General features: G+C 42.4%; 1 protein-coding gene across 3 annotated transcripts in view; it reads right to left on the reverse strand.

The window, feature by feature from the left end:
• Window positions 1–11338: 11338 nt before the first annotated feature.
• Window positions 11339–19690, reverse strand: part of SV2B (synaptic vesicle glycoprotein 2B) — a 64410-nt gene continuing 56058 nt past the window's right edge. For all 3 annotated transcript variants that reach the window (XM_065847726.2, XM_071814006.1, XM_065847727.2), the window contains 2 exons: window positions 17285–17444; window positions 11339–16334 (listed from right to left, as the gene is read on the reverse strand). In XM_065847726.2, the coding sequence (XP_065703798.1) occupies window positions 16151–16334; window positions 17285–17444 (344 nt within the window). In that variant the 3' untranslated portion in view covers window positions 11339–16150. The remainder of the gene's footprint in view (window positions 16335–17284; window positions 17445–19690) is intronic.

Consider the following 19690-nt stretch of genomic DNA (forward strand, 5'->3'; position numbering starts at 1 on the left):
GTCTTTAACATCATCACTAAAGCAGAGGAGATATTCATTCTCCACCAGAAGTAACAAGAAGCATTCAAAAGGATTTCTGAGGCCAGCCATTATCCCTAAAGCAAATTCTTAGCTCTTTGCCAAAACATGGAAGAGTATCTGACAGTCACGAGTGTGACTTTTCTTGAAGAGGACGCCTGGAGTAAGAAGAAAGAGCTGATGGGTTTCGAGCATGCAAAACTAGGATAACTTTACCCTGATTCTGAATTTTGCTTTTGGAGAAAAGCAACAGAGAATTTGAAGTCTCCACACAACACCAACAGCATTGACTAAATAAAAAGACTGACCTGCTGAATTTTACCATTATTTTACTGAAAAATTCCCACCTAAGGACTAGAGGATTGGGCCCTTGGAATCCAATTTGTATTTGCAGAGCTGTTTTCTGACCTTTTCTGTAAGCCAACATAGTCACGAGAAGTAAGATCAAAGGCCTGATGAATGTCTGATGTGAAGAGAAAAGGCTTCAGGCTCTTTCCCTTAGAGACTGATGAATACTCATTTCCAGTTAATTTAATAGGATATATGCTGAAAAAGGGACTACTGTATACAGTACATTGAACACAATCTCTTATATTTTCTCTGCCTAAGTGGCTGGTCTGTTCTAGTGAATCTCTGCGTCAGCAGATACCAAATATTATGTTTGTCAGATGAACGTACCTCTTCAGGGGCTTGGTTTGCAAGGCACTGGATACACTACGCTTCAGACATCCACAACACACTGCCAATTCGAGATGGGTATAGAAACTCGCCTGGTTTGGGACAAACAAAAGAGGTGGACCAGTGGGATAAACTAGCAAAGTCTCATTGATTTTGGTGGAGCCACAATGATCATGGTTCTTGATGGTACAAAAGTGCTGTTTCAGATCATTTGAGTGTAGAATAATTAAAACAACGGCACAAAGAAGGAACGTGTTTTAAGGCAGTAACATCACCATCAGATTACCATTACAATCCCAAAGTGACAGGAAAACCACAAAATTGTGCATGTGTACAACACAGGAACAGGCTGCTCAGAAAAGCCACATCATTGGAAGTCTTCAAAGTCAGGTTGGATAGAACTTATAGCAACCTGATCTAGCAGAAGATGTCCTTGCCCATGGCAGTGGGCTTGAACTAAATGGTCTTTGAAGGTCCATTCCAAACCAAACTGCTGGGGCCTCTCAAGTAGGCAGAGAAGTATCACTATTCCCAGTTTATAGGTAAAATGGAAATCCACGATGGGAGTTCAATTATTTGAGAGAGAGCAAACAACAGACAAACTACACAATACTTAAGAAAATCCAGGAATTCTGGATATCACTCTTGTGGTCTCCCCTCTCAACCATGTTATCATCTGAATGTGTAAGAAAACAAAACCTACAACAAAATAAGCTTCAATAATAAGTCAGAGACACTGAGATGGCAGCAGGTCCCTCAGCTTTCCCTCTTCAAAATGAATCATAACCCCAAAAGATAGAGGAAGTTTAATTCCTTTCCAATAAAATGCCATTATTGTGTCTGACAATGACAGGGTTTGCATATGCAGACATACACATGTGTGCACATGCATACAAAGTTGCTCCATAATAACAGGTTGTCTGGCTTAGTCTCACAGCTGACATAAATCAGAAGATTGGGAGCTTCTCCTCTGCTAGTTTATGGACTATGAATAAGACTGCACTTATCCTGATGATCCTTCTACTGGGCCATCACTCATGACCGTAAGATAGACTGCCCCTCGCAAAGAAAGCACATATCCATACAGGGGGATCTGTCAGACAGAGTCAATGTGTCACTCTGAACATGACCCAACCAACATCTATTTGTCTCCTTTCTTTAATCTAGTTTTTCTCTTTTCTGATTCTGCTTCCTTTTCACCTGCTCACCAAATGGAAATCATACTGACAGGAAGGCAGAGATACCAGCTGCTCTGTAACTCTCCCCATTTATCTCTCTTAGGTCCCAAATCAGGCAGGTGCTTTTGTGCGTGCTTAACAATAACCACCTGCTTGAATCCATCCTTATTTAGTGAAACGTTTAAAACTCATTGTAAGCCCCAATGTTACCAAGCAGAGTTAAACACAGTTAATGTCATGCTTAAAATTCAGCTGAAATGAGTAGCCATTTGTCAGATCTTTATATGGTGCTGGATAGCAATGCAGACCTGAACAACCTCAACAACCTCCAAAAAGCTGCTTTTTACAGTTGTTCATAGCAGTTAGGGGAAAATACTGTAAGATGCAGTTAAGGAAATGTATCTGAATTGAGATCTTTGCCACTCACAAGCAGAAGTCCGAGGAAGCTGAGAGGAGAAGGTTCAATAGGCTCTCTTTCAATAAAAAACAAACAAACAACCCACCAAACAATCAAACAAAAAAACCCCACAAAAGCTCCAAGGAATAAATGCACAGAAATGCTGCTTTTAAAGTTCTCAAGATAGCAACTGCTCATAACTGCCATAGAACCCAGATGACTTCCATATATTTAATTTTATCTGCCTAAAAGCTAGAAGTACATGCTACAAAATCTGAACGTAACCTAGGGATGCTGTTATGTAGCTACATGCCTATGATATCCAACACTTGAACATCATGATCGGATGAGACAATCTGAGTGGAAATCATCCAGTATCTCAGTTACTCTTCTGACTCATCACGACCAACTGAGGTAACTCATCACTAACACAAGCAGTTCATTTGCACATGAACAACAGCAAAAATACGATGTATAAAAGACTGGCTAAGAAAGGCCCTATATCAGAGTGAGGACTCCAAAACCGAACCTGCAGTCTACATATCCTCAAGAACATAAAATAACTAAAACGGCCTGTTTCTGATCTGAAGAAAAATTGTCTGTGGTATTTGTAAGAGCTATCTGTTCTCCAAAAGTTCATTGACCATTGCACAAATGGAGTGGGCAATGTTAACGGTATCTAATAGGCAGATGAAGAGAGCGAACTAAACGGTGCAGTCTCCTCTAACTATTAAAAACTGTCTTTGCTTGGGCTGCTGGGCTGAGCTGTCAATGGCTCAACCATTTGAGGGCTTAGGATGTTTATCTGCAGATAGGTTTAGGGCTCTTAATCAATTTTCAGCACTCTGTGGCTCTTTCTAACCCTCTGTGAACTCCACCTGATATTTGGATCCACCTGGAGCTTTGTGCAAGATGAAGTTAATGCACTCAGAATAGAAGGTGTGTGAGAGCTGAAGAAAAGCAATAGAGATCAAGATGAAAAACATTTAAGTCTGTATTTTATTTTCAATACAGCCACTAGTATCTATATCATTGAAAACATCAGAAAATCCTTTCGAAGTGCAAGATGTCTCTCAGGTCAGGCATTAGGCAGCAAAACCCCAGTGCACACCATGCCAACTGCAGGCAGCACCCATCAGTGCCGCACTTCTTTCTGCTCTTGAAGAAGCCTTAAGCCTTGAAAGAACTCCCATGGAGCACACACAATTCATCTGCCTAGCAATACACTCACCAGCAATGACTCTACTTTGCACCACTTCCCCTGTTCAAAATATCTGCCAAGATATTTATGTTTGGCTCTTCTATGTGTGAAATCGCCCCTCAGCCAGAGCCTTGTGAACCAGCTTTGCTGCAAGGCATTGGTGAAGCTCCAAACTGGTAAAGCAAGGGGTGAGGCAGGAAACACAACTCCATAGGAGGTAAATCACAAGAAGACAGCTTGCAAAGAATAGCTTGCAAATATATCACCATGTTCACCGAAAGCTTGCCAAAGAACTTGTTTGAGTTCCCTCCATTGCCTCTTTACACACATGTCATTGCTCAGGCACACAAAGCCAATGGAGCACTACATGGAAATAAATGCACACATGCTAAACCCCAATCAAACTATGCTCCTTCTGCCAGCTGGAAAAGGAGGATTGGAGTGTTCCTTGTGTTACTTTTTTTTTTTAACCCACACAACAAACACTAAGATACCAAATAAGAACCAGTAAAGAAAAGGTAGAACAGCATAAAGAGGACAAAAATACCTGAAAAACACTCAGCTGCCTTGCCCAGGAGAAGATGCTTTTTCACTTCAATGCCTGCTGAAGTTATGGATTCCACCCTTGGTCTCAGCGGCTATTTCCTTTCCTTAATTAATCAATTACACATGTAACTGTGGTCCATTAGCAAGGCAGCTGACTGTCTTCAGACTCTGATCACTGGTTTTGGAAGAGCACAAAAATATTTCAGTGGCACGAATAAACTTCCTCTACGAGGTTTTAATGAGACCATTTAGCATTTATTTATTTTTTTTTTAAACACAAGAACAGAAATAGGCATAATAAGCCAATCCACCTACATCATGCACTTGGGAAAAACAACAGGCCTCAGTTTTAGACCCTGTCTGCACTTAATTGTACTTGGAAGAGCATGTAATGGAGGACTAATGGTTTGGTTCACTTAGCAGCACAGAGGGGATGGTTTCCTACACACAGTATAGCACTTTGGTTGGCTGTTTTGTCAGATAATGATCAGGACACATTCATTAGTAATAGATTGCCAGGACTAGCATGTCCCGGGTTATAAACCCCAGCTGGTCATGATCATAGTCATTAATAATAACAGTAATTTGCATTTCTAAAATCACACCTGACTGCAAGAACTACCAGAGCCTGTCTATATAATATACATATTGCAGTAAGTTTAATTTCATCTTTGTATAAATATAGGAACATTTTTTAGTGTGGGGGCATGTTTTCAAAGAAACCAAAGCTCAGTTCTTAGAGCAACTCAGTAATACTCTGCTGCACATGAAAACATCGCCAGGATTTCAGTACTTACTCTTCTGATGTCTTCCTATAATACATACAGTGTCTCTATTCATTTCATTAATCTGTTATTGACAAGAAAAGCTCAGGACTTTGATTTTAAATCTCATCTGAGAGTCTGAAAGCCTCTACTTTCCAGTAAGTGCTTGCCCCTGGGTCACTGCTACTATTATATGCTGATTTGCATATACATGTTTTGTTTGGAGGCTGCATTATATTTTCCTTCTCCTATCTGTTTCTCTTCCTGACACTGAGGATGAAAACAGCAATCAACACGAGACATCAGCAAGTGCTCACAGCTGTCCCCATCCTTGTTACCTTCCCTCAGCTTTTCTTAATTTTTTACTGATTGTTTTTCAAACTGAGAGGCTTCAATCCAGGAAATACCTGAAAAAAACAGTTCTGAAATCAAGTGTTGATAATATACATTTCATGTGATACTGAAAAGAGGACAAGGTGATCCCCCCTGTACATTTGTCAAAGCATCTCTGAAATCCAAATAAATTAAACTTCTGATTCAATCAGCATTGCCAAGCAGACGGATACAAGCGTCCTGTTCTCTTTCAATAGTGAGCACTGGGTGACAGATATATTTGCCATATGCTGGGACTTATACTGGTAATTGTTTTATCCAAAGAGAGGCACCAGGGCCTTCAAATCCTTGCTGGATCTGTCTCTTAGATCCCTGCTGGAACATCTCTGGAGCTCTGATGCTGCCCCAAGCTATGGAGTCAACTGAGCTTTCACTCCTCTTTCCTCTAAGGATGTTCAGGCACCACTGAGGAGTGAGATGTCAGGAATATATGGATAGAATGGCCCAAAAGCTGGAATAAAGGCAGCTCAGTAAGAAGCAATTTGCATTGTAAAGAAGACTTATAAGCATGCAGCTTATTAATAACTGCCTCTGTTTGTGACAAATGTCACCAGGCTGATTGAACTGCTTCAGAGGTGGAGCAGGTAATAATTATCTATCTCCTCAGTAGGTGCTCTCAACAAATGATTCATGTTTGAAGGGGGGTGGGGTCATGTTTTCTTTAGTTTTGTTTTCCTGACAAATAATTTCAACATGGAAGTCCCAGTTTTCAAAGGCTTCAGACTTCAGGTCACCTCTGCAGACCGTGTGCATATCCCAAGCCCACCAGCCCTGTTGCACTTTGTGCTGCACAAACTTGAAAACAAAATGTGAAAAGGACCAGAAATCAATGGAGAAAAGTAAGTCTTTGGGCATTTAGATAGCTTCAGAGCTGTGATGGGCAAGGCAAAGCTTGCCATGACAGCTGGAAAGGCAGCAGTTTGCAGATGGGTGCTGGTTTTCGGTTTGACGTTAGCTCTGAAGTGGGAGAAAGGCCTGTGTTACAGGTGACTTCTCTGAAAAGGTGTGCTTAGGAGTATGTTTAACTCTCTCCAGGCATGGGCATGGACAGCACCAGGGTGGTAAAAGATGAATACAGATATCGATATAATCAGCACAAATCTTGCAATGTGCTCTACTGAATTGACACAAGTTTTCTGGAGCTGTGTCAATGTGGTGTCCGAGAGAGACCTGACCCCTGAAGGTTTTCTGATGCCAACTGCAGAAACACAGGTGGGCTCAAGAAAATTTGATTTACCTCTGTTATATGAAAATTTGGGGAATTTGAGCTCTGTGGTGCCAGAATGTCACCTTTTTAATCCTGACACCTGTTATCTACATTTTACAGCCACTGCTTTCTCCTTCTGCCTCCAGCTCACTGCAGCCAAGTCTTCAATGAACTAAGTACCTCTTACACATTGTTTAGGACACATGAAGTCTGGCCAGGAAATTCCTGAGGTCTGACTAGTCGCAGAGACTTTAGGACACATTTTTTCTCTTCCAATTGCATATATACCATTATATAGGCAATAAACTCTGGATCTTGAAGTAGGGCCCTTGGAATGATGAGTGAAGATTCAGGAATAATTTGAATGTGCTCATCGAGTTTGTTTATATTTGTGCTTTATTTTGGAAATAAAATGCGAATGTAATTGAGCATCTTGAGTGCAGTGTGTAGCTTGTGTAATTTCAGGTGTGTGTTTGTGAAAGTCTTCCATAGCTGCCTCTGGGAGTCTTCTTCAGAGAAAAGTTTTGCAATTACCCAATCCTCTCAGTAGTTTGACATTTTTAAGCAATTTGTCATAGAAGAAGTGCTCTTACTGAACCTAAGGCATTCAGAAGAGGAAGCAAACTCCCACAGAGGCAGAAAAATCACTCTGATTCACCTGGTGGATTCACTTTCAGCAAAAAGGCCATGAATCAGATCCCATTAACCTGTCACTGAGTTGGGGACAAGAGGAACAGAATCAGTCACTCCCCGAGATGTGACAGTGGATGGGAGCTGTCAGTCCTTCAGACACCATGATTCACGGAGGATAGACAGCAAACTCCGAACATATCATCTTCCTCCCTCTGTCCCTGGCAGATGCACCTTAAACAGGGAATGTCTGCAGGGAGAGCCCAGCTTCATGTCCCCTGCCAGTGGCCCAATCTCCAAATCCCCAGTGATGTTCTGCAGTAAGGTGAGATCTTGCTGAAGATTCGGCTCTTTTCAGGATGGATCTTTCTACAGACAGAAGTGATCACACAAGGTGTTATGGCAAGCCACGTGGACATATCCCAACCCAAGCAAGCACTGACTACAGACTTAGGCTATGGGAATCATTTTATACCCTATTATAAAGGCACCAGTTCCTCACCGCCTCTCAAGCAGTTTAAAAGACAGCAATGGCAAAGTTATCAACACCTTCACATTTTCTGTTTTGTTACCTCCAGTACAAATATCAATTATACAGTCTGACAAGGAGAAAATGAAATTGCGAAGTGTTAGGCTGCAGGTATTTAGTTCAATGATTTGGGCTGCCTTTAAGACACTATAATGAAACCATCCCAGCCAGATAACAGAGAGATGAGGTATTATGTGCATTCCTACACTTCACATTTAAATTAAAATTTGCTGTGATTTAAGATGTTATCTCCTCTGACAGTCTGTGCTTTCCTTGGAGAAAATAATTATTCTCAGCTAATAATGTGAGTTGCTAGACTAGTGATTAGTATATTTGCAAAGGGGTAAATTTGCTTACTATTGTCAAAGAATCAGGTGCATTATTTACTGCATTATAATCTCAATCTGTAATGAGTCTTTGACTTGAAAGGACACCTATTCTTTAAAGCTCATCATCAGCTTGCCCTGCTTTTGCTTATGCCTCAGTTTGGAAGGTACATTTTTCTTTGTGATTTGCAGAAGTCGCTGCCAAATGCTTGAAAGTCCATCAACCAGGTTACCTTGATAATTGATTTTATGAATAGTGCTAACAACAATGAGAATAAATAAAGCTAAATTATGTCCAAAGGAAAACAAAGTAGTCACTTGTGAGCTGTGATTGCAAAGACAGGCAATAAGAAAGATGCAGGAACATAATATATGTACTGACAGCATGATGCCCCTTGTCTCATTTTGAAACCTGATTAATCAGACCTCCATCCAAGGACTTTACTCAGGGGTATAATGTCAGGCAACAGGTTCTTTTTACAAAATAAAGGGGAAACAGGGGAACTAATAGCTCAGGGTTACGACCACAGAGCAACTTGGGACAGGAACGTGTAATGCTTTATCCCTAAATCAGCCCAAAAGCAGACACCAAACTAGATTAGGTTCCCTGTGAGACAGAAGGAAAGATCTAGGTTTTCCTCCACGTTGGCTTTAATGTTCTGTGCGCTTACACAAGAATGCCTGCTGTGCCTTTTGAAAAACAGAGCTGCTGCAGTGGAAACTTCTGCTGTACAAACATTTCACCTTGTGCTGGTTCCTTGTTGTGCACCAGGAAATCCTGGCTGAGATACACCTGGGGATTAACTCAGCCCTTATTCCTTCCCTGCCACTATTTCACATACTGAAGGAATTCACTCTCAATGATTATGTTGCTGATAAGGAAATTCCCAGGACTACAGTGACTGAACATATTAGATTTGCACGACTCCTGTTTCAAAAGCTTTGGCACCGGGCAAGGCTCTTTCTCTTCTAAACTTATTAATCATTGCTTTTTCATTGCTTTTTTATCTCCCTTTGCTGGGGATCAGACCCCTGTGACCCGTTCCCGCTGGCACTGCTGCAGCGCCCTGGTCCTGGGTGCAGCCTCCTGCAGCCTCTGCTGAGCAGGGACCCGCTCTCTCTGCTGTGTGCAACTGCTGCCATCTCCTGGTCTCACAGAGACTCATTTCGGGCCCGAAAAAGCTGAGGCAGAACCAGTAAGGTCAGGTGTAATAATCTAGTTTTATATAAAAGGGCACGTGTGTGCATCTATATGTAGGTATAGATGCACACATGTTTTTATAGGTGAAACAAGTGCTGAACAATAAATTTATGTCTCACTTGTAGTTTTTTCCAATAGCATTTTTGAGGGTTAGTATCGTGCTAACCATGTTACTCTTGCAATGTTAAATATAAAATATATATATGCCCTTTTTCATTTAATGGACCAAGATGTTAGCAAGTTCTGCAGTTAACAAACTTCACCCACTGAGAACAGTGAAGGAAACAAACTCTTCAGCTATTTTTTTGTTTGTTATACACATCTGCTTACAAGAAACTGGTCTGAGAAACACATACTCAATTGATATCAGCTACGAAGGTGTAGCAATATTTGTGCATTGGCAGGGTGCTCAGTACCCAGGAATTTCTGCCACAAGCTGCAAAACCACGACTTCATCTCCCAGCACCAAGTGCCTGGCCAAGGTGTTGCTCTTCCCCTGAAATTTGAATGAATGTGAACTCAAATTGCCAAGTCAGAGCTCTAAGAGTCCCAAAACCAGGGTTTGAGATATAAGAGCACTGATAAAATGATGGGCCAGCATATCATGATCTAACTGAAATAATATTCCCAGTATCAAGTCACTTCACAGTTTGCTCAGACCAGTCACTTCGCATCACTCAGACCTCTTGCTGGATGTAGTGGCTGCTGGAAATGCTGTCATTTCCAGACTTCTTCCTCCATGGAGTAACCTTCTGTGACAGCTTGGGTGAACCTGCACATCCAGGGAATCTGGGTCATCTATTGGTAGCTACGGGAATCTGTGCCAGAAACTCCACATAGTGAGAAACATGACATGGTCAAGGTAAAATCATCAACATGGAAAAATATAAACACATTTGCAAGAGTTTTCTGATTGTCCAGTCTATCCTATGCCATCTCAGTCAGCCGTGTCACATAACCCTGCTTTTAAATTCCCTGTGTCCTACTTTAAAATTAGTCAGGGCTTTTTTATGCACAGTTTTTGTTATCAATCTTGCCTGCACATTCAAATATGGCTTTTCTCCTGCTTACTGAGATTTCAGCCTTACACAGAATGTCAACTAGCCTGGAGTAACGGCTGCTCAAAAGCACCTCCAAGGCTTTCAGTGCAAATGTCTGACCTTTATTTAAAAGCCCACTTCTTAGAAAATGCTTTTTGATGGTGTTTGCTAATACACAGTTCCCTATATAAAGGCCAAACATGCACAAGCAGCTTACAGACTGTTGGCTCCGTAGCCCTGTACTCCACAGCTGAACATGAGCATTGCAAAATTCATGGCTGGCAGCTCCGACCTGAAACCAGTCCTTACCAGCTCTCCCAGCCTGGTTTTCATTCACCCAGTGGGACTCCAGTTTAGACGGGTCATATGAGACATGGCTGAACCCGAGGTGAGGAAAAACGCCTGATTTGAGTCTCTTGATGGCAGAGGTGCCTTCATGATTCCTTTATTACATTTCCAAGATCTTCTGGCTCTTTTTCTCTCATTGGAATATTAGCTTTAGCATGTTGCTTATTTGGTGTATGTGACGAAAGGACAAAACACTGATTGACCGGACAACTTTTCAGCATCTGAATAACTTATCAGCCACCCAGGGTTGACTCAAGCTCAAAACCCTACTGACCTTCGGTGGGTCTGGGAGAATAAACATCACTGCATTTTATGGAATACAGAAAGTTGAAATTCATGTGTAAAACCCACAGTTTGCCAACCAGCCTCCACTACATACACCATGAGCTCTTTTCCCACTCAACTGATGTTGTGCAGGTCTCTATCACTCTGATCTGAAAGCATGGGGTGGATATTTAGCTTTATACAAAGATCTACACATTTTTAAAAGTGCACACATCCTTAGAAATACATCCAGTCGAGTGTATGCTAGGGTTAAATTATGTCCCTAACTACAAGAAGAAACTTCTAATTTCGACATAATCTTGTTACAAAGCAGAGCTTAGCTTTCTGGTTTTGCATGGCACGTTAAAATATTTCATGCTTCCTCCACCAGAAATCTTTTCAGGATATAGATTTTCTCATGTAGTTTGTTAGGAAGTAAACAGTGTGATAAAATAGTGGAAAGGGGGAGATTTAATTGAGGTGGAATTCTTTGAGAGAGAGCAAGGATGTACACATAGCAAACATCAGAGGAAGTCCCAACATTGTCACAAAATCACCCGCAATAGCCCTTGTGAAAGGATTCAAAGTGCCCATTAAACACAAGCACTACAACAGTCATTATTTTTCTTCCAGCTTTTTAATGTGACAGAGAGAACAAAAACAAAGTCCATTGGAACAGCTGCAATTTCCAGTGACAACCAGACACAGATCAAATAAAAAATAAATAAAAGAAGGAAGGTTTCAAGTGAAGAAAAGGAACCAAGGGACTGGAATTGGCTATTTCACACACAGAGGCGACAGAACATCTAAATGAAACTTTTCATTAAACGCACGACACAGGGTGTTATTTACAGTGGAACTCGCAGTGTGTGTACACTTATACAGCACTAGCATCACGTACAGCAAAGAAATTTCTTTCATTCTGTTTCCTTCACAGTTCCCAGGCTTGGTTCTTCCTAAAAGCAGCATTTACTAATATGAGGGTAAAAAAACGAGGGAGAAACTTGATGGAAATATAATGTATGGGGCTCAAATCTACATAAACCTAAAAATATGCTCTCCAGTTTTGTGTGTCCTTTGGAAAGAGAAAGGACACAAGCAGGGAACATCAATGGACCTAAGGCCTCCCTAACCACATCAGAGTATTCTCTGTTGTTGGAGGTCTCAAAGCAGGACCTAGAAGAGACCTGCATGTCTGCAGAAAGCTCAGCTCCATGCAGCCTCTTTCTGTGCCCCTGTGTAAACCAAGTTTAGGGGCTGGACTGCTTCCACGCTCAGGGAATGTCCCTTAGTGCACCTCTCCAGTATCACCAAAGGACATCAGGCTGCCTGATCACTCCTCAGTGTGCAGAACGTCTGGCTCTGGAGATACATTTCCCAAGAGTGACCCTTTTCTTAGTTCAAGAGAGCCATACACCACTGCTTTTAAGTCACGTAGTATTTCAAAGGGATGAGGATCATACAGAGTGGGATCACCCCACCCAGCCCAGGCTGCAGCCACCACCAGTAGGATGCAATGAAGCCAAAGGCGGTGGCAGGAGCTGCCCTGCACAACTCAGGTAAAGGAACTGGCATACAACAACCAGCTAAGTCAACGGGGAATATAAGGAGGCAGAACTCATCACAATACCAAAGGTCTTTTTTAATAGTATCAGCAGTTCTTTGTGTTTCTCTAAATGGTTGTTTCTGCATGCTCAGAAACTCAGAAATGAACTCCTCCTATGACCCCCATTACACCACTGTACAGATAAAGACACCAAGTCACCGCAGGCCAGTTTTGTTTCCCTGGCTAAGCGGCTGGACTGGTGTGCCAAGTATGCAGGAAGAGGTCCAGCTGTCCTCTAGAAAAGGTCTTTGGGATTTAAGGCAAGTCCCCTGTCTTGGTCTTCTGTGCCCCCGTTGCTGTAAAGTTTGTTAATCCAAGGAAATAGCGCTGTACAGGGATCATCAATAGACCCATGGTAGGCAGTTCTCTTCTCTGCGGATGATCCGGTGTATCAAAACTCCAAGACAAGGAGATTGTTCACTGTGGCAAACGTGGGCAGGGGGAACCACTGAGGAGACATGCTGGCCTTTGCACTGCAGGTGTAATGCTGATTTTGCAGGAGAAAGCAAGATGAGCCATCAGAGGAGGTACCCGATGAGAAATCTCCCCCTGCACAGTGCCCCGGCTGGCTCAGGCTCAGCCTAGCAGGTGGCCCACAGCTTGAAACTGAGACCCAAATCAAAACACAGCCAGTGCTGAGAGGACTGCACCCACCTACCATTTCGCTCTGGAGAGCAGCAGTGTGAAGCCTACATGGCTTTTACACCATGACAAGGACAATAAATGAACACATCAGGAAGAGTGACTAAGCCTTGTCCACACTGAAGTTGGATGGAAGACGTCAGCCCAGGTGTCACAAAGGCAAATGCCTGACCTGGAGCCATTGCCCTGGATTTCTCTGTTATGGAAGGAGAGGAGCAGGGCTATCCGGGGCAAGCAGTCTTCTCATCATGGCGCCAGAGCATGGTCACCTATATTGCCTGTGCCTTTCAACTGAGAATAATGGGAACCCAGGGTGAGGAGTTCAGATCCAGACATCTAACTCACGGGTGTCAAAAACTAGGTGATATGATTTCTCCTTAGCTTTTCCTTTCTTCTCTCTCTGTTTATTGTGGTCTTTTCCCAGGCTCTGGTGTGTCAGCGGCAGTGCGAGTTTGCCCATTCTTATTAGGCCATGAACTCCCTTGTCAAGTCGTGGGTGGAAGCCTTGTCCCAATGCACGTGCATTGTCCCCTGGCCCTCAAGTGACTGACCCATGGATTATAGGGGTGCAAGGAGTTTCTACGGTTATGTGGGTAGCCTGGGTGACACTGAAAACAAGATCCTATTGCTCTTTACCTTCTCCCATCTAGTCTCTCAAAGGTAATGTCTAGCAGCCTGTGAAAGGGCCATTCTGTAAAGAAGAAAGGTTTCTAAGATCGGATAATATTTCCAAATATTACCTCACCGTTTCTATCTCCTCAAGATCTCAATCTCTTCATTCTCTGAAAATTAACAGGGAAGTTTTGCAAAATAAATGGTGCCATTAGAGTCACTGTACGATATCAATGGAGAACACAAATAGTCAGTTTTACTGTCAGACCATTGGATGAGAGGTAAAATAAACAGAGGTAAGTTCTGGCTCCGCAAAGCAGCACAACAGAATAGTCCAGAAAATGAAACCAAATTTCTTCCCCCCAATTGTAATGTGCTGATTGGCATGCAAAGCCCCCCCAAAATGGACAAAATATAAAAACCATGGTGATCTTTTTTGTTGAAACACATATTTAGCTGTTTCTCACCATGCAAAAAGTCCAGACTTAGAGGAAAAAAAAAATAAAAAGAAAAAAAGAAAAGAACACATTCTGGGCTGTGATTCTCAACAGAAACTGTGAACTGCTGCCAAAGGACATAATTACATTCACTCCTACCTTAGAGAAGTAACCTTGCTGTTTTGAAGACAAATCAAAAAAGGCCCTAAGCTACCCATAAAATGAAGAAATGAGGCATAATAAGCTCCCTTATTACAGCAGCTTGTGATTTTATCAATTTCACAAACCTCAGAATAAAGCTCAAAAATCCCAAATAGCCCATTGTAGCCTAGTTGCTCAATAAGTGTTTATCCCTGATTGCCACAATGATAAAAGTGGTGCTCATTAGAGGGTTTTGCCTCATTGCAAAGATTTGCTTCTTGTGATCCAGCCACGCTCTGTGTCCTTCAGCTGCTTCTGCAGCAACACTGGCACTGACTCCCACAGTAAAAATAAATAAAATAAAAAAGGGATCCAAAGAAAGGTAAGAAAGGTAAATAAGAAAATCATTAGCAAAAGTACAAAAGAATATTTTATGTCACAAAATATCCTGGTGAGAAAAATTCCCTGCATTATGTGGCAGTTTCTGATCAATTCTGGTCTATTGTTGAGTTTGTTGAAAGGATCTAATTAGTGCTATCTAGCAAATTGTGAGCATTGGTGTGTTACTTAACGGTATGTATTTCTTTCTTGATCCCAAGAAAATATACCCAAAAATACACAACTCACTTTGCTTCTAGGTGCAACAGGACTTCAGTGGTATGATAAAAAGGGCATATGAATTTCAAAAATGGTCTTTACAGGACATCAAACTGAACTGTGCCAATTAATGAAGAATTTAATATTCTGTACAGTGAAAGCTTGCTGCGTGCATTCCCTGTGTAACAAGTTAAATGGCTTTAAGTAACTGTGCTTACAGTATTTCAGTGAGACCCAAGTATATAAGAAAATCAAGCATCATATTTTTTAAATAATATGGCTAAAATGCTGGTAAATTCACAGTTACCATACTCTAGGTATTAGACAAAAAATCCACTATTTACATTGGATTATATGTACACATTTGGTTTGTAGAACTCTTCAACATCATATCAATTTCTCCTCTGTGAATGCTGTAGGAAAAAATTCTTAATCATCATAGAAATATTTATCCCTGGCCATCAATACATTTAAATATTTCATGTCTGGATATAAAGAATGAAGTGTCATGACTCCAGATAATATTGAATTAGTGGGATTAGTTCTTAGTGTCTCTCTTCACATTTTCTCAAGGGTGCAGAAATTAAAAATTATAAATTTTAATAGCTGATCACTTCAATGTGTGCATGTACATTTGCAAGAATGTATAAATACATATATATATAATTCTGTGTATATTTCTCTCCCAGACCAAGAAGGTGCCTAATGATTCTCTATGCCCAAGTGAAAACAGTAAAGGGCTTTGAAACCCTGATTCTTTTGAGAGGGCTGAGCACCCACCCTCTAATCCTCCAGAAATCAGGACTCACTCGCTCTTCAAGATGGCTCAGGTGGTAACCCCAAAATCAAGACAGCCAGGGTCACTAGTCACATTTGTAGCTCTTGTCCCCATTTCTGGAGCTCACCTACAGTACGTTGGTTACCTGCCTCCCCTTCGGATGCCCTCGGATCTGAGCACAGCTGATATGAATGGCCAAGGAGTGCTGGGCAAGGCGGGCAGCATCTCACAGCTCAGCAAAGGCAGGAGGGGGTCAGGATCTGTCCTCCCGTCGAACACGCTCACACCCAAGCAGGAGCACACATGCACGAAGCCACCGTTTGCATTCTGTGTCGTTACACTGGGATGGAGAGGGGAAGGGCAGAGTCCCAGTGTAGGCAAGGTTAGACCCAAGTTCTGCAAGGGGTGTGTAGCAGCTGCATGCACCAGTCGCGGCTGTAAAAGGGTCAGAAACTAGAGGTTTCATTTTATCCCTTTGGGTTCTTTTTTCCCTCTGCCCTCTCTCTTTGAGGTATCGACAGAACAGTACAGAAATGGACGTTTTGATTTTTCTGAACATGGCTCTTTTTTGTTCCTCTTCTATGTCTGCCCCCCTGGTGCCCCCCAGCCTCGGTTGCTCACATCAGGACCTGATCTCGAGTCTCTGGCAGGCGCAAAGCGAGCAAACCACCTCCAACCAGAGCAGAGGAAGCCAGAAGGATGGGAACCACCTTGGTTATCCCTACAAAGGAGGCAAAGATTGAGTTCCCCAGGATGGCACCAAACTTGCAAAGCCCATTGAGGATGCCAAAGGCTGTTGCCCTAAGGGGAAAAAAAAAGCAGAAAGCAATGGTTAGGAGGGAGGTTCTTGGCATAACTACAGAAGATCTGGATGGGTAATTTTGTGAATGTTCTTATGTTGCCCAGGCTATGCTTCTAGCAAGTGAGGCAGAATAAATCAATTGATAAAGAGATGTCACTGTTTTGCATGTCTGGGTTAATGAGCAGAATGTCTGTGTATACTCATTTCTCCTTTTCATCTCAGCTTCTCCCAACCCCTAGAGCAGCCCACTGTGAGAGCCTTGGTCCTCCCCAAAGGCAGCAGGACACCACCTGCTCTAGAACTTGCCAAAGCCCTTTCAAGCACTGGCTGGAGTGGATTGTCACCAGTGAAACAACCAGAGCACTCCTCCAAATCCTGCTTCACCCAGCAGCTAAAAGCATGCTGCCTTCAAAGCACAGTCCTCCTTCCCTTTTGGTTTCCCTCAATGGCCAGGAAAAGGCAACAAATGCTTATAATGATGTTGCAAGGAAAGATTTTATCTATAGTACATTCTCGCAAAGTTTCCTGTGCTGCCCCATCTCCCAAACCCTCTGTGCACATGTTTGTCTTCAGGTTGTGGAGGGGAAGGCTGTCATAGTGATGAGTTATGACAAGAGGCTGGGGGATACAGTCTGAAGGGCCAGACCTCCGTGCACAGCCATAGAAATGACAGAATACATATTTTATTTGCCTCTGATTTCCAAACACCCACGCAGCTCCCTGTGTACAAACCACTGTGCATGTAGAATTACGCTTGCAAATATCTGCACTGATCCTGTATAGCCACAGGACTACTCAACTCTTAAGGACTGGTAAAAATAATTAAAAAACAAACAAACAAACAAACAAATCTTCCCCATCTACATGTATCTAGAGTGACTTTTTTCCACCAGGAACTGAGAGGACAAAGTCAGAGGGTGGAGAATAAAAGGAGAAATATTCTGAGCACCTTTTGTCGGTGGGGTAGAGCTCCACGGTGATCACATCCAGGGCATTCCAGGCAGCGATGCTGGCCCCGCAGAAGAGGCACTGCCAGCCGATCATAGCCGACTCGCTGTTCCCGAAAAAGAGAAAGAAGCAGCACACTGCCGAGATCAACATTGAGCCACCTACGGGGAGCAAACCAAAGGAAAAGCGTTGGCACCTGTTCCCCCTGTCCACAGTTGAGCAAACACATTTGTTGATAAAGATGGTTTTCAAGTGATGGCATTTCACCCCAAAAAGAATTAAATCTGCAAGGATCCAGAAATACGTTGATGCTGATTATCTGTCACTCTCTGGTGCTGGAAACCAGCCTGAAAATGTTCTCAATGACCATCTGATCTTGCTGATAGTTCTGCTCTATGGAGACTCTGAACACAGGCTTTTCCAGGCAGGTTTCCAGCATCTCAGACATCCAGATGGACCCAGGAAGAGCAGAGGCAAGTAAACATGAAAGTCAATGAGGAGGAAGAATCATTGTGAAGGTTTTGCAATTCGAGTTTTGAGTGAAGAGCTGGTGCATTTCATATCATATTGGAATCACTTGACATTTCTGGTCTCAATTAGGATAATTTACAGTCAATTGTATTAAGTACTTGAGGTCTATTTTAATTACAAGAACATCATTGGATTTCATGGCACATTTGCACAGGAGCCATAATTTTATGAACACCACCAAGGGAGAAAGTGAGAGCGGTTCATGCTCAGTTAGGCACAGTTCAGATTAGAAAAATTAATAGCTACATCACTGCCTTCTACCCCACTGGGAATTTTCACCTGAAAGATGCAGTTTTCGCAAAATAAAAGTATCTTTCACTTTCATACTGTGATACTGTGAAAGTTCTGTTGTTCTCCAGTAAAGTGGTTTTTTCTCTTTGTTCGGGGTTTCTTGAATTGATTTGACACTGACCAAAATAATTTGGATGGTGAACTGGAACTAAAATGCTTCATTTTGGACATTATGTTGCATTTTGCTACTGCAGTGCCCTACCCACGAAAAGCTTCCATATCCACTTCTCTTCCATGGTACTTGGCCAAACCCCATACCCCACTGTGTCACAGGGATATTCCCTCTGCTGCAGAGGCACAGAGCAGCGTTAGGGTCACTGTGTGTGCACCAGGAGATCTGCTGTTTGGCACAGGAGAGGGTTTAGCAGAACATGATAAAAATGAACTGAAGTCCCAGCGAGGCACAGAACCCAAAAGCAAAGTTCAGTTTTCATGTTAGGCTGACCAGAAATAATATGTTCAACAGAGTGATACGGGTGAGATGCCAGAAGGCTGTTTCAATTGAAAATTCCATAGTGAAACGTTTCAGCGTGTCATTACTAATTTTTGTCCCGTACTTTTCATTCTGCAGAAGAAATAAGCATTTAGGATTCCAGCTGTCATCTCAATTCCAGATGAAAAAGTAGAAGTGCTGACATGTTTGCAGAGTGGAAATTCTGATTCTCCTTCAGTTTTATTTAACTTACATCCCACAGACCCTATGGATTGTAGGAGGTTTTTTTCCAAGTTCACTACATGAACTTGAACATGAATAGCATATGTTCCTGACACACTGGTGGGGTCATCTTGCTGACCTTAACCTGGCTGATGGTTAAGCTAAGCATCTAAACTTCCCTCTGTTCTCAGAAGAAACAGAGAGGTGAGCTCAAGAGCATGAGCCTCCTCTTACCCCTGAGCCACATCCCTGACTTTATTAAACTCACTTGGGTGTCCCTCAAGGCATCATTCCCACAGCACCTGGAGAGCAAGGTCTGAACCCTGGAGGAAGCAACACCAGAAATTCGCAAAGTAATAATAAAGCTGATAAGGTGATAACTTATTCCCATAATGCTAAAGGTGGCATCTTCCTTGGCTGTGACATGGTCAGTTAATCTACCATATGCTCTCAGAAGCTGTTTATAAAATCATTACAAAATCAGAAAACCAACAGAGGGAACTCCTGGGCTGTCAAGCAGCCACATCAAATAATCTTTGTGAATATTCATTGCTACAAGCAAACTGTTTATTTATTTAGAGTCCTAGGGACATCAGCGTCAACTCAATGGCACCAAGAGGTCCTGTTTCAGCTCCAACCCTGTTGTGCTGAGAGCTGGATAATCATACAGGCTTTGACATAAAAATCAAAATAAAAGGAAAAAAAGAAAAGCAGGATGTCACAGAAAAGCTGGGTGGGGAGGTGGGGGCAGGTAACTTGCCCACTGCCACGGAGTAGATCACTTGCCTCACCATTGAGTCCTTTCACCCTTCTGCTCCATTTGATACAGGAATGACTCATCCCCACCTGTGCCATCTCGGCTTGCGTTGGTGTGTGTAGATGAAGTGAGACCTTCTCACTGACCTTGGCTCTTTGCAGAGTCGTGTTCCC

This window comes from Patagioenas fasciata, chromosome 12, assembly GCF_037038585.1.
Source record: "Patagioenas fasciata isolate bPatFas1 chromosome 12, bPatFas1.hap1, whole genome shotgun sequence".
In the NCBI taxonomy this organism is placed as follows: domain Eukaryota; kingdom Metazoa; phylum Chordata; class Aves; order Columbiformes; family Columbidae; genus Patagioenas; species Patagioenas fasciata.